The sequence below is a fragment of the Sarcophilus harrisii genome, chromosome 5 (assembly GCF_902635505.1).
Source record: "Sarcophilus harrisii chromosome 5, mSarHar1.11, whole genome shotgun sequence".
In the NCBI taxonomy this organism is placed as follows: Eukaryota; Metazoa; Chordata; class Mammalia; order Dasyuromorphia; family Dasyuridae; genus Sarcophilus; species Sarcophilus harrisii.
Window position 1 is genome coordinate 66,726,390 of NC_045430.1, and position 15,083 is coordinate 66,741,472.

Here is a 15,083-nt window from a genome sequence, read left to right on the forward strand (position 1 = left end):
TACTCATACATATGTTTAGTAAATAAAAACAAACAAATAAATAAGAGTGAATGCTTAACTTTTTTTTAAAGTTTTTTTAATGGTCTTTAAAAAACATTTGTGACTTATATTTTCTTTTGTTTCTAATGACTTCTCATTCACTGACTCCCATTTCCATGAACTCATCCCATTTTTTCCCAGCAACAGAGAGGCAAGCAAAAGGGATAGACAAAGAAAAAAATATCTCTGCCATATACCACCACTTCCTTCTACCACTTCCTGAAAGGCATTATTAGTGGCTGGTACAGATAGAGGTCACTCCTTACTTTGGGTGGTCTTAATCAAGAGTTTGCAAATGAGTCTACAATAAGAAAAATGTGAATATTTCTATAACATTCTAATATATTAATTATGCAGCCTGCTTTCCCTCTATTTTAAAAAATCTCTGATTACATCTAGGTGGAGGTTCCATGTGGAGGGTATATAGATCACAATATTCTTCTATGCCTTACTACACTATCTGTATGACATATGGCCCCCAAAATGCACAGCTGCATTTTCACAAAAAAAGAAACACAAGTCCATCACCTGGGAGTTACCTGAATCTCTGGTACCATTAGAAAGAACCCAGGGTCATATTCATGCCTTGATGAGCAATTAGAGTAGGGTTTAAATAAAGGATATTTCTTCCCCTAAATCATTTATCAACTTGTTCAAAATCTGTCCATCTCACTTTCTTCAGCGATTTTACGAAAGTCAATAGAAGTAATATAATTCACTGCCAACTAAGTAACATTGGATTTTCCATACCACTCCCCATGACAGTATTAAATTCACCATTAAAGGATATTTCTTGTAAGAGGGTCTATTAAGATTTTTTAAATCTATATAGTTTAAGTTGATTGTTAAGCTTCAATTCAACAAATAATTATTAACCATATGTACTATGTCATATAAATGAAACATAGCTCCTACCCTCATGGAACATGCAACTCGGTAGTAAAACAAGATAAATATTTAGCAATTAATCAAATACCCTCTTTGTACCTGGTACCATGAGGATTCACTGACATAAATGAAACGATCCTTGCCTTCAAGAAACTTACATTCCATAGGTGAAGGCAACACATCCACACCAATGTATTATAAAATTCACACAAAATTAAAAAAAAAAAAAGGTAATTTTGAGGGACTTGGAAGAGAAGGCACTAGTAGCTAGCAGGGCACAGGATGGGGAAGAATTTGAAAAGACCTATTATAAACAATAGCATTTGAGCTAAGTCATAAAAAGAACTACAAATGCTAAGAGACAGAGCTGAGTAAAACATGCATTCTATTAAAAGTGGAGGATCAATCCAAGGCCTATGAAGATGCAACAAACAGTGTGTGAATGACCATAATACTTAAGGCGGCTAGAAAAGTAAGTCACTAATAAGGGGTTTCAATAAATATCATGATTTCCATTTGATTCTAGATGCAGTAGGGATTCACTAGAATTTCCTGAGCAGGAGAGTGACATGGTCAGTCTTGTGTTTAGACATATCATTTTTTTTAATAATATTTTTTATCATTGATTTTTTAAAAAACTTTGTGTTCCAAATTTTCTGCCTCCTTTTCTCCTCTTCCCATTTCCTAAAACAATCACTTAGGTTATATATGTGTAATCATGTAAAGCATTTCCATATTAATGTTGTGAAAGAAAAAAAACAGACTAAATGGGGGGGAAAACCACGAAAAAGATAAAACAAGTGAAAATAGTATGCTTCAACTTGCATTCCAAGTCCATCAGTTCTTTCTCTGGATGTGGATAGCATTTTTTATCATGAGTCCTTTGGAATTATTTGGCAGTTGTTGGAAGATGGATTGAAGAAAGAAGAGATTTTAGACAGGAAGACCAATTAGATTACTGCTATATTCTAGCTAAGAGGTGATTGGAGTTTGAACTACAGTGACAGATGTTAGAAAAGGAGAGACATGACAAGTATTTTGGTATAAGACTGTTCTGTTGATTATATCAACTTTGTATTATCTCTTGGATCTAGTCACACTGACAAGAGTCCAATTAAGAGGATCTCATAAGCCCATACCTAGAATACTATAGTAATTCCCTAATAGATCTTCTGTGTATTTCATGTATATACAAATTAGGGTAATAGTCATTTGAAGATAAAAAAGAGGAAGCATATTAGAAATTGTATGAAGGCAGAAAAAACATTTCACAACTGATTCAAAACTCTATTGAGTGCTGGGGAATGAGGTGTAAAGAATAACTCCAGCATTTTGAACTTTCAAAGATGGTGATGGCCTCAACAGAAATAGGAAAGTTTGAGGGGGAAAAAGAACTATGTTTGGGAAAAATAATAATGACATGTTTTGGACAAAGTGAATTTGAAAAATGGTGCTTTGGTGGAGGGCTGAATTTAAAGATCTATGAATCATCCACAAAGAAATGATAACTGATCTGAAGAAGTCAGTAAGAAAAAGAGAGTATAGAGAGGGAGGTCTAGGAAAGCGCATTGGGACAAACCCATGTTTATAAATGATAAATGACAGAGAAGAAGACTGACTGAGAAACAATTGTCAGACACATAAAAGGCAAAATGAGAGAGATGATCAACCACAAACATGGATAGTATATATGAAAAATTTCAAATAGTATATAGAAAGTCCAAATACAAAGGTCATTGGGGGAATCAGAAAGTTTTATGAAGATGGGAACTGAATTAGATTTTAAAGGGCAGATAGGAATTTAATAGTTAAATATGCAGAGGAGAGGACATTCTAGATTCAGAGAAACAGAATAAAGATAAGAAGGTGCAAAAGTGTGGGTTGTATTCAGGAGGCACAGTAGTTCAGTTTGTTTGGAACTTAAATGTGGAGATGAGATTGGAAAGAGATGGCTTCAGATTTAAGAGACCTTTTCCATGTAGGCAGTAAAGCTCCATTGAAGACACTTGATATGAAGAATGATTATGACCAGATCCATGCAAAAGGAAGATTAGTCTAAGAGCAGTAGTAAGAAGGGAAGAGAATACAGACAGGAAGATCTGCTATGAGTCTTTGATAACAATCTAAGACAATACTGATGAAGATACTATACTAGGATGATTCGAAGTGGGATTGATCTTAAAATATTCTAGACGTAGAATCAATAGGACAAATAGGCCTAATAGCAATAGGCAACTAATTAAAAACAAAAGATGTAAAAGAGTGGAAAGTCAAAGACAGTATGGTTCCCAGCCTGGATCAATGTTGGCGTGGGGGGATAAAAATACTACAAATGAGAATATTCATCTAAGTTTTCTTGTTTCTAGTTTCTTACATTAAATTTAAGACTATCTTAGAATTGGGATAAATTTCTGAGCCATTTTATATTGGAGCAATTTAATCAGCATAGGAAACCAGTTGACTAATGCAGATCAGCACCTGCTTTGCAACTTGTCTTACAGACATGCCTGGGATGCGCATGGAGGTCAAGTGATTTAGGATTATAAATTATAGTTCTAAAGTTGGAAGGGACCTTTGTAGCCAGCTGGACCAAATCCCTTATTTACAGAGGGAAAGGTGAGGCCAGTGAAAGATTAAATAACTTGCTCAAGATCACAAAGTGTCAGGATTTGAATCCATTCCCTTTGACTCCAAATCCAGTACCCTCTCCATTGGACTACACTGTCTCTTTATAGTTTAAGTTACCATTAACCTTAGTTTAAGACAAAGCTACACTATGCAGTATTAGCACCAAAACACTATTTCTAGGACATTATATTTACTGAGCTGGGTTTCTTTCTCAATTTCTTTTTTAAACTTTTCTATATATATGCCCTTTCAAATGTTATTATTTTTATCATAATCAGGCTTATTTTATTTTACTTTTAAAAAAAATCCAAGGAAAGTTCATATGATGTTAAGTCATTTATTAGGTACAAAAGTTCCTCAAACAGTTTTAGAATTATTTTTTTTTCCATATGTCCATCATGTTCATCAGTTTGCAAAAATACTCATTTTTTTATTGCATGAAAATCATCTCTTTTCAAACCCTTCAAACCCTTCTGAAATCAGTTTCTGCCTTACTTCCAGTGGGTCCTTTAAAAATAAAAGACTTGGTTTTATACATCCAAATAAACAAAGAAAAGGTAAATTTTCTATAATAATAATAATTGTTTATAAATTGCTTTGAAGGGTGCAAAGCACTTTACATATTATCCAATTTATCCTCACAATAAGCCTCACGTATAGCAATCATTACCCCCGATTACAAATGAGAAAACTGAGGCTGAGAGGCTACATGATTTTTCCAGGGTCATACAGCTAGTAAATATCTGAGGTAGGATTTGAATTCAGGTGTTCTTGACTCCAAGTCTAAGCATTCTACAAATTACACTACCTAACTTTATCTGCTAATATATTTTAAATAGGATTTTTCCAATTAGATGGATATTTTAAATAGGGCTTATCCAACTAGATGGAGCCATGGATAGAGTGCTAGGATTAGAGTCAAGAAGACTCCTCTTCCTGGATTCAAATCTGGCTGGCCTCAGATACTTCATTAGCTATGCGACCCTGGGCAAGTCACTTAACACTGTTTGCCTCAGTTTCCTCATCTATAAAATGAACTGGAGAAGGAAATGGTAAACTACTCCAGTACCTTTGCTAAGAAAACCCTACATGGGATTATAAAGAGTAGGAGATGACTGAACACAACTGAATATTTTCAATGAGATGCTATATTAGGATGATTAGCAGTGAGATTGATCTTAGAATATTCTAGAAGTAGAATCAAGAGGACTTGGAAACTAATTAAAAACAAAAGAGGCAAGAGAGTAGACAGCTAAAGACACCGTGGTTTCCAATCTGGATGAATTGGGGGAGAAGAAGGTAAAATACCATATAGCACTTTTGGGAATATTTAATTAAGTTTCCTTGTTTCTAGCTCCTTACATTAAAGTTAGTATTATCTTAGAATTGGAATATTCATATTGAGAGAATATTTACAATGACAGAAGGCTATTGAGAATGAGGTAGTAAGATATAATAGAAATGTCACTAGTTTGGGAGTCAAGAGTCCATTACCAATATGGCAGAAAGTATCCAGGGGAGTTATCTGAAGGATCAATGTTTGTCCCTGTGCTATTTTAAGATTTTTATCAATCACTTGTATAAATATGTAGATGACATTTTCATCAAATTGCAGATGATAAAGTTTGGGGTGACAACTAATACATTGGATAACAAACTAAGGATCCAAAAGAATCTTTGCAAGTTAAAGAATTAAGCTAAATCTATTATGATGTTCAATAGGAATAAATATAGTCTCACACTTGGGGATTCTGCAAGTATAAGACAGAGACATATGGTTAAGACAGCAGTTCTGAAAAAAGATGAAGGTTTTAATGGGTTGCAAGTTTCAAAGAGTCAACAGTATGATGTGGAAGTCAGAAATTCATAAATTAATCGATTTGGGGCTGCTTTTAAAAAGGCCTGGCTTCCAGGAATATAGTTCCAAGAATTGTACTATCATACTCTTGGTTAAACATCTCACCTAGAGTATTGTTCTTAATTCTGAATATCACTGTTTAAGAACAATATTGATAAGCTGCAGAGTGTCCAGAGGAGGGCAACAAGGACAATCAAAAACATTGGGTCTTATAATTGATTTGACTGAAGGAATTAGAGTATTTAGTCTGAAGAAGAAGAAAAGATTTTAGGGAGCCATGCTAGCTATCTTCATGTAGTTGTAGGATGTCATGTGAAGAGGAGATTAAAATTATTCTACTTGTCACCAAAAGGAGGAACAAGAATCAGTAAGCAGACATTGAAAAGATGCAAAATTTGGCTTGATGTCAGGCAATCTCCCTACAAATATAGCTATCTAAAAGTGATATGGACTGCTGAAAGAAGTAGTGGGCTCCCTCTCCTTGGAAGTCTTTAAGAAGCTGAAATGACCACTTGTTCAATAAGAAATAGTAGAGAATTCTTTCACAGATGCATCCAACCACATCCCTAATATCCTTTCCAACTCTCAAATTCTGTAATTCTATAAAATTCATGATAGCTGCAAGGCATGATGGTAGGTCAACTCTAAATTAAATGTCTGACAATCTTAAATGTAAGTGTGTATTTTTTTTAAAAAAAAACTCCATCATTTAATAGCTATTTGAAGTGGCAAATATTGAAAACTAAGAATTTAGCATGTATAATGGAAGAGCCCTGAGGTTTACAAAGCATTTTTACATACATAATTTCATTTGAACTTCATAATAATCCTTCAAGGTTGAGATGCAGATACTGTTTTACAGATGAGACAAGAAAGCCTGAGCTAAACAAATCTGCCCATAATGACATAACTAGTAAGGATTGGAAGCAGGATTTGAATTTAAATCTCCACTCTAATGACTCCACAATGACTCTTCATATCTCAAGATATTTGCCATTTTAAGATTTAGAAATGGCAAGTCTTATGGTACCTAGATTAACTCCCTCAAATTACAGATAAAGAAACTAAGGACCCAAAGAATTTAAGAAACTTGTTCAAAGTCTAACAAGTAACACATTTCAATGCTTTCAGAGGAGACATCTACCTATTTTGCAGCTACTGGAAAGCAGCTCAGAGGGTAACTTTTAAAAGTCACAGCTACCTAGAGCAGGATTCAAATTTAGGTCCCTTGGCTTCATGTCTGGATGCCATTTAAATAAAGCTTAATCAACGCTTTGTTTTAAAAAAAAAAAAAAAATGTAGTTTTATAATGGAAACACCAAGTTGACCTTGACCACCAAAGCACTATCAATGCAAAGCAAACAAAATTCTATATCTATGCATTTTAAATATTTCTGCCAAAGTTCCAGACTACAACTTCAAATTCTAAACAGAACTATAAACAGTAAATCCCATTGTTCTTACTCCTAAGATAATATATATATATATTTTAAATTCACTGAATAACTCTGGAACGTCCTAAAACCAGTCTTATCTACATTTGGATAACATTTTAATCCTTTAGCATTTTCTGATAGAGAAACTGGCTATTCTACTTGACTCATTAAATATCAGTGGTTTAAGAAATGGTTACATGAATGACAGTAATTCCTCTACTAAAAAACATCAGTGAAAATACTAAACTTCACAATGCCTCAGTTTCTCCATCTGTAAAATTTGGAAAAATTATAACCTACCCCTATGCGTTTTATAAGAACATATAAATCTATGGGATATATTGAGCCCTTCAAAAGAAATAACTACAAAAACATGATATATTTGAAATAAATGGGCTATATTATAGAATTTTTAAAGTTCTGTTTGTTACTTTGGTCTGATGTTAATCTTTTTTTAATCCTCTGCCAAAGTTTAGAGAAATAACCAATTAAACTTTTTATTCTCAATCTTTGGAAAACAACTATATATTATGACCTCAATTTCCTCAACTGTGAGATGAATCAGTAAACTGAAGATACCAATTTAAAAGCACATATTTCTTTGATAGTGTTTGTCTATAAACAAATATGTACAAATGTTTACACTTAGAAAGATATCAATGTTTAATAGACAAATTCAATAAACACGTTTGTGCTCAGTTTTAGTCATGTTTGAGTCAAAAGCAACACAAAAATGTACATGTATTACTGGCACTTGAATACTGTCCTTCCTTAAATTAAAATATCATTTCTTAATATATCACTATCTTTTGAATAAGAAAAAAGCATGACAACTACCTAGCCAATTAGTTAAAAGTTCCAGTTGTACCAAACAAATAATTAACATCCCAAGAAACTTACTTTAATGTTTTTGCTTTTCTCTTAAAAAGTACTCTTGCAATAACTAGCATAAGTTTGATAAAAGTGTCCATCTAAATTGGCATCTTGTTTGCAAGGTAATTACTTTTCAGAGAAAGGTAAAAACCCCACCATAATACATCCACTTTCATTGTGCAATATTATAGGGAATTTTTTAAGACTGGAAATAGAGAATTTTATCCTATGTATTTCTTTTATAAGTCATGCAAATCTTCACATGGCTTTATTTCCAAATCAAATGATTCAACTTTTTCCTAGTAGCCTAGCTACAATCTAAAATAACAAAACTGAGGAAAGAACATATGGAACAAAAATAAGGGCACATGATAACAGAAAGTTTACAATTTGAATATAAAATAAAAGTATCTGAAATTCACCTAAATAACTTCATATAACCTTGACAATGCTTTGGTAAACAAACTTAACACCTCTACAAATAACCAATAATTGTTATAACAACACAATAAAATTATAATCTCTAAAACAACTTTTTGAAGCAGTCTTGACATCTTTTAGTCAAAAAGTATTTTAATGCAATTACCACATTAAAATGTTAAATTTTTTTAATTTAATATTTCAAGACAAAGCAAATACTATATTCTAATATCAAAACTCTTCCACTTTTAAATGTGTTTATCTCATGGATTGTGAAATCTTCAGAAATAAATGAATAACTTAAATTATCTCACTTAAATCCTACCTAACTACCTTTTTGCTGTTTAGGCATTATTTTATAAAATATAAGTTCATATTATAAAAATGGGCATAATTTGGAATTCAAAATTTGAAATTTTTTCTGGTCTCACTGTTACACTAAGAAAATCCAAACTAAAGTTTTTCTTTAGGAAAATTTTTTTAGAATTCCAGTGGAAATAAGTGAGAGTCAATCAAAATATAAAATACATTTCACCCCATTCCTGCATCAGCACTCACACATGTTTAAGGAGACACTTTGCTGTACCTGGTATTTTATTTAAAACTAACACACATATACACTCACACAAGGCATAAGCTACTGATAGCTAAAATTATGCACATTTCTGTGTAACATAGCTATCCCAGAAAGTATTCTGTGAACTCTTCAACTTCAAGTTTGTAGTCAATCTAAGACAGCCAATAGAAAGTTCACTTGTGTAATTACTTCATTTCCTACTTGAGAATACTTAATGTGACACAAGTTTGTATACATTTTGAGCAATAAACAAATTCAAACATCAAAATATGTAAGTTACATTACAAAACAAAAGCATGTACAGCGCTTATGTTTTCACTGCAGACAAAAATATTTTTAAGTCTTTATAAATGTTTTCCAAAAAAATGAGTGATTTCAGTTATCTTTTAAGGGTGAATAAATGTTAAAAAATAAAATATGCCACTTGCTCCCTCCTTACAAAATTAAAAGCTGAAAATATTCCTGAAAATTGCAATACCCCCAAATAGGTTAAAAGTATATTAATTTCCTTAACTAGAACCCAAACACTGCAATTTTATTTTAATTTCCACACATGCGTTTTAAATATAAAAAGGAAAAAAAAATGAAACCTTGATGTTTAACACAGTTCAACTAACACTAAAGTCATTTCACTTTTTCTAAAAATTTGACAATACTTTTTAAATGTTTAAGGTATGGTTTTTAATTTCCTTAAAGCAAGTCTGGATATTCAAATTACCTTACAGAAAAGCTATCCAGTAACATCTCAGAAATGTCTCATTTTTGAAATCCAGAAAGTGATTAAAAAAAAAAGTGAACAAGTTTCTAAAACAAAGAATTTTCTTCCCCTAAGAGAAACAAAGTTTCAGGAACTAGCTTTACTCAATGGCTACCATTACCTTTCATCCCCCCCTGTCAATATCCAACAATCAATAACAATGTCACAAAAGTGTTTACTAACATGGGGGAGGGAGGAGGAATCACCCGTAAAAGTTTTAGGATGTAAAATATAAACAAACAAGAGGAAAGTCCCCACACATCTGACCGATACTTAAGATCTTCCAGTCTGGATTAACAGATCTGAAACACGGTGTTTTATTATAAAACATTTAATGATTTTTTTTTTAAAGCTTTCAAAAATCGTGTTTAAAATTCCCTATTTCCTAAGAGTATGTAAGAGTCACTACCACTTACCGTAAGTAATACTGTTTTAAAGCAAAGGCAGCATTAGAACAACTTCTGGGAAAGTTAAACTCTTCTACAATTTCTCCCCACTGATTCTTTTCAGAAACCTGTTAAAAACATAGACACACATGTCTGAGAGTGAATAACCCGAGGAAACGCTAAGCTAGCCATAGAAACACCCATTCTACTAAGATCTTTAAGAAGCTAAAGCATACGGTTGATATTTCGGATCAATCGATAAGAAATATTGGGGAGGATCTGCCCGGATCGCCGTGTTTTCTCCCGGGTCGGGTATTTAACCACAACTCGTTTTGTTTTGGGGAGGTTTGGTGGGTTTGTTTTGTTTCTGGAGCACTAACAATAACCAATCCCAAGTCCCTAGGTCGCTTCCTTACAGACACAGACAGACAGACACACACACCCACAAACACACAAAAGTTCAAAAGGATCAATACTCTTCCTGCCTGCAACTGTCCCAGGTTTGGGGAGAAGCGGGGGGAGGGGGGAGGCCGGGACGGGTAACGATTCCGATCCTTCTCTCAGATCTATCCATCTCTATAGGCCCTTCTTTGAGGCCTACAGTTTCTGCCTAGCCTTGAAGCCTAAGATGGCTATTTAGAGACAGGTCCTGGTTTCTTTTGTTAGCGATATAAACCGAGGGGGAAGGGGCTGAGGCGGTGCCCCCGGCTGCCAGGATCATTTCGCCGCAGATTATCGATGTTAAACCTGCCCGCGCTAATTTTGAGTTGCACGAAAACTGCTCTCAGAGTCTGTGGCTCTGTGTGTCTCCGCCTGTGCTAGCGCGGTAGCGGCGGCAGCGCTCATAACAGGCAGCACAAACTGACTCGGGGAGCGAGAGCCCCGCGCGCGCACAGACACACACACACACAGACACACACACACACACGGCTCCACTCCTCCCCAAACCCTCGCTCCTGGGGTACCGAGGAGTGTGCGGCGCACCCCGGGCTCCACACACAGGAACCCCCGCCTCTGCCGATCGCACGCACACAAGCCACAAGGCAAAAAAAAAAAAAAAACCCTCCACAATCTGCCTTCTTTGCCATCGGCTAAGAAGAAAAATAACCCTTTTCTCCACTGAGTGCATACCCCCCATCTCCGAGTTTCCACTCTGGGGTCAAAGGAGACTTTTTGGAGGAGGTTAGCGAGAGGGAAATACAAATTAAAACTTCCACTCACCTTCGCGAATCCGCCTAAAGTAGTGACTCTGGTGTAGAGACCGTGAAGATCCAGCTCCTTCCCACCCACAGCAGGGATCTTCTTAAAAGGAGACCTACCGGAGAGAAAACACCGCACTTGTCAGCCAGGATCCCCCCTTCTCTCCTTGGGGTCCCCTCCTGGGTGAGAGAATCGCCTCTCGTCCCTTCCCCCCGCCCGATTTTGCTCTCACCCTCTGCTGTGGTGGAACTGCCGCAGCTCGTCCAGGAAAGCAAGTCCCTTTCTCCGCTGGTCCGGCGGCGCCTTCCCAGTCGAGTTTGCCATTATTTTTTTAAAGGAGATTTAAAAAAAAAAAAAAGATCGCTGTTTAAAAAGCGTCCCCCACTCCCTTCGCTGCCTACCAAAGCCCGGAGCCCATTCCTCGGCCGGCGGCAGCAGGGCTCAGTCATGGGCCGGCGGCGGCGGCGGCGGCGGCGGCGGCAGCGGCGGCGGCGGCGGCGGGAGCGGCGGCGGCGGCGGCGGCGGCGGCGGCAGGCGAGGGAGGGAGGGAGGAGAGAGGAGGAAGGAGGGGAGGGAGGGGAGGGAGGGGGGAGGGAGGAGGAGAATGAGAGCAGGAGTTGGGGGAGGAGGCGGGAAGGAGGGGGGTTTCTAAAAAAGTTTAAAGAAATCCGAGAGAAACCAGAGAGGTAGGTGACGGCCGAATCTACATCCTACACGGCAGGCGAAAGATTCTCCCCTAACCTCCCCCCCCCCCAGCCCGTTTCTCTCAGCACCACCAGGCCAGCCAAGTCCACTTGGGAAGGAGATTCAACATGGTTCTGCTGTTTGGGACACACGAGCGGGAAAAAGAGAAGGAAGCGGGGCTGGAAGGATCGGTGATTTTCGGTGGTTGGGTTGGGGCAGAAGGTGGGGGAGGGGAAGAGTCTCTGTGTGTGTGTGTGTGTAGGTTTGTCGAAAGCGGTGTGGACCGTGTGGATTACAGACGCTGGCTGCTCTAGGTAGCTGTCACAGCGGCTGCAGCGAGCGATTCACGCTCAGAAAAAATCTAATGTAGCCGAGCTGCTGCTGCTGCTGTTGCTGCTGCTGCTGCTGCTGCTGCTAGATGTCTGCCTCTCTTCCCTTCTGCCGCCGCAGAGCCCGAGTGCTGCACAGCGACACCAGAGGGCCGACCTGGACACAGCGTCTGGCTCCACACAGCCCCAGCAGCAACTCGCCGGGAACAATAGATTTAGCTTGCTGAGGCTTAGGGTTCATCTGCAATGTGCCGCACACTTCACACGCACACAAAGCCGGCGGAAAGGGGGAGGGAGGAGTGGGGAAACGGCTACTACCGGTTGTTTCAGGGTTAGGGATGGAGGAAATGTTCTCTTCCCTGACGTTTTTTTTAAAGTGTTTTGAGTTATTTACTCTTGAAGAACCTCCGTGAAGATCATGGTAGGGAAAAAAGAGACTTGAGACTCATTTTCCCCACTCTTTAAAATGTCCATAAAAGTGGAATGAAGTTAATAACTTTTCCTAGAAGAAAAGCTTTTTCTATGCCTCGCGAATATTTTGTGAACAGGTTACCATACTTTCCTAGAAAAACTCCCTCGAACAAAACTTTAGCAAAATATAAATTAAGCATATACCACCTCGTGAAATTTCTAAATGCCCTAGTTCAAGGATAATAACACTGAAGCGTTAGTTTCCTTTTTGTAATTTTCAAAGGACCTGGATCATTCAAAACATTCCATAAAGAATAAACCATTCTCGAAGGTATGAAAACTTTGCTACTAATAATAATTAGCATCCATTTTATGTTAAAGTATCTTGAATAAAAGGATAGCACCAAACTTGAGATTTCACAGATAGGGAACTCCCAGATGAGGAAACGCCCTATACCAAAACGAGCCACTGAAGTGTCTTTGAGACTTCCCCAGAGCCCTGAGAGGTAAAATGACCTGACCCTTATCACAATGCCTGTTAAGTGTCTGGGCAGAGGCAGAATTTGAAACCAAGTCTTCCCGAGTGTGAGGCCAGCTCTTTATGCCATGATGCTTCTTAAATCCTAAATACAATACTTAAAATATATTTAGAAACCAAAGTCACGAGTAGTTGCTCTAGTTTTTGTCAAATTTCATATGCTTCTTTTTAATAAGATTCGTGAACTCAACAATATACACAGTAGGGTGCATTTATCCATGGCATGAATGTTAAGTCTTTACACTTCAGTGTATCGGATATCCCTGTGACAGATATGGTGGATACCAAGTAAAGTGATTCAAATGACTACTTCGAGGTCAGAGTCCGAGTCCAAGTCGGTTAATCTGAACCGGTTATTGCTCCAGCTATCATATTCTACACACATAAAAAAATTCTTTCATGATTCAGGCTCACAATCCAGGAAATTTCTATTTCTCTTAAATAAGTTTGTTGCATTAAATGTGGTTGTGAATCAGATTACCCAAGAAGCATAGCAAGGATAGGGGGCCTGTTTGGAACCCCTTGAGCTGAGGGCTGGATCGGGGAGAGGGCGAATGTGCCACACCAGTGGGAGAGGAGAGAGGTCAGGATCATCCTCTCTCTTCCCAAGGGTTCAAGGTAGGAGTGATATAGCTGTAGGCAACGAAATTGCGTAGCCCTGCGTGGTTCGGGTTCCCTAAACACTGCACTTGCGCATAACCCCTTACGTAACAGCGCCCGGGATTCCCTGGGGGGGCGGGGGGAGTCCACTCAATTCAACCATTACACATACCCCTGGCTGCTGTAGCAGCCGCCTCACAAAATGGCGGCACCCTTAGAAGAGACAGTGGCGGTTGCCTCAGCCCCATTTTGTGAGAGGAAGGAGATTTTGCCAACACAGACTGGCTCCAGCACGGAGCTTAAGAAATCCTACCAAAGGAACGAGGCTGGGAGAAAGGTCAGGTCCATCGGAGATTCCAAGGACTTCAGCCCGGCTACGCGTCCTTACTCCTTTTCACCACTTTTGTTTAGACAACTCTGAGTGACTGGAGGTGAAGAAAAAGTGGACCGAGGAGCTCCGGCCGGCCGGCAGGCTGCTGGGGAAGCCCCGCGAGCGCCCCGGGGCCTTACGGCCCAGCGCCGTCGTGCTTTTCCTAGGGAGCTGTTTGAGGAATTGGAATTTCGCGTGGACGATCCTTCCCTGGAGCGTGTCAGTTGGACGGGAAACGACGGGACTGGGGAGAGGTGCGGAGCCGGTAAAAGAAAACGGACCCGCCACGATCTGCAGCACCTGGGGCTAAGGAAGGAGGTCTGTTTGGCTCCTGGGGTTTGCTTTACCTCGAGATTTTGCAGATGATATATATATAAAAGCCAAAGACCCCTTCGAAACTGTCACTCCCAAATTCTAGTTGCTGCAACTCCCCTTTTGCCCCTTGCTACAAGAGTAGGGCTGGAGGGGAGCGGGGCTGGCGGCTTTCAGCCTTCAGCGGGACCCCGGGCTGTCTAGCCGAGCCAGTAGTCGTTATTGTAATGGGAACGAAAGGCATTGACAATTTTTCTAGTAAACATTTTCAGAATCGTGGGTTATTTAGTTAAATAAGCAGATAGGGCTGTTTTCCATGGTCAACAATTTGTGCTTATTTTCCATCAAAAGGTCTTTTTTTTTTTTTTTTAAGGGGGACGTTGGAACTTTAAAAATGTGTTTTAGTTTTTGTGCTACACTCTGTGTATAGATATAAACTTATATACATGTATATGTATCTCCAACCTTTAAAATTTTTTTAAATTAAGCTGTGATAAGAAGCTATAGAATTGTTTATACATCCCCTCCCCCTCTAGAAAGGGGATTCTTCAGAATCAAGTGTTCAAGTATATTCGTGGAAAGCTCAGATTTATAACTTTGAATGTATAAAACTTCTGTTAAAAGTAGGAAGTTAAATGCCTGATGATAAAAACATTAAAAGCTCACCATAGTTATCCTTTTATTACAACTTAATGGAACAATTGTAACAAGCGATTATTTAAATATAACATGAATTAATATCATGTTAGGGAAAACTTTAATTAAAAGTATAAATTA

At 38.1% G+C, this 15,083-nt stretch overlaps 1 protein-coding gene across 2 annotated transcripts in view; it reads right to left on the bottom strand.

The window, feature by feature from the left end:
- The window catches only part of ARID2 (AT-rich interaction domain 2), a 203,508-nt gene extending 188,939 nt beyond the window's left edge, over positions 1 to 14,569 (bottom strand). The window contains exons 1-3 of one of the 2 annotated variants that reach the window (XM_031940371.1): positions 11,295 to 11,564; positions 11,084 to 11,177; positions 9,893 to 9,990 (exon numbers count right to left, since the gene is read on the bottom strand). In XM_031940371.1, coding sequence (XP_031796231.1) covers positions 9,893 to 9,990; positions 11,084 to 11,177; positions 11,295 to 11,386 — 284 coding nt within the window. In that variant the 5' untranslated portion in view covers positions 11,387 to 11,564. Of the gene's footprint in view, positions 1 to 9,892; positions 9,991 to 11,083; positions 11,178 to 11,294; positions 11,565 to 13,937 lie in introns of those variants that run through there. The other variant, XM_031940372.1, reaches the window with a different exon arrangement.
- Positions 14,570 to 15,083: the final 514 nt, after the last annotated feature.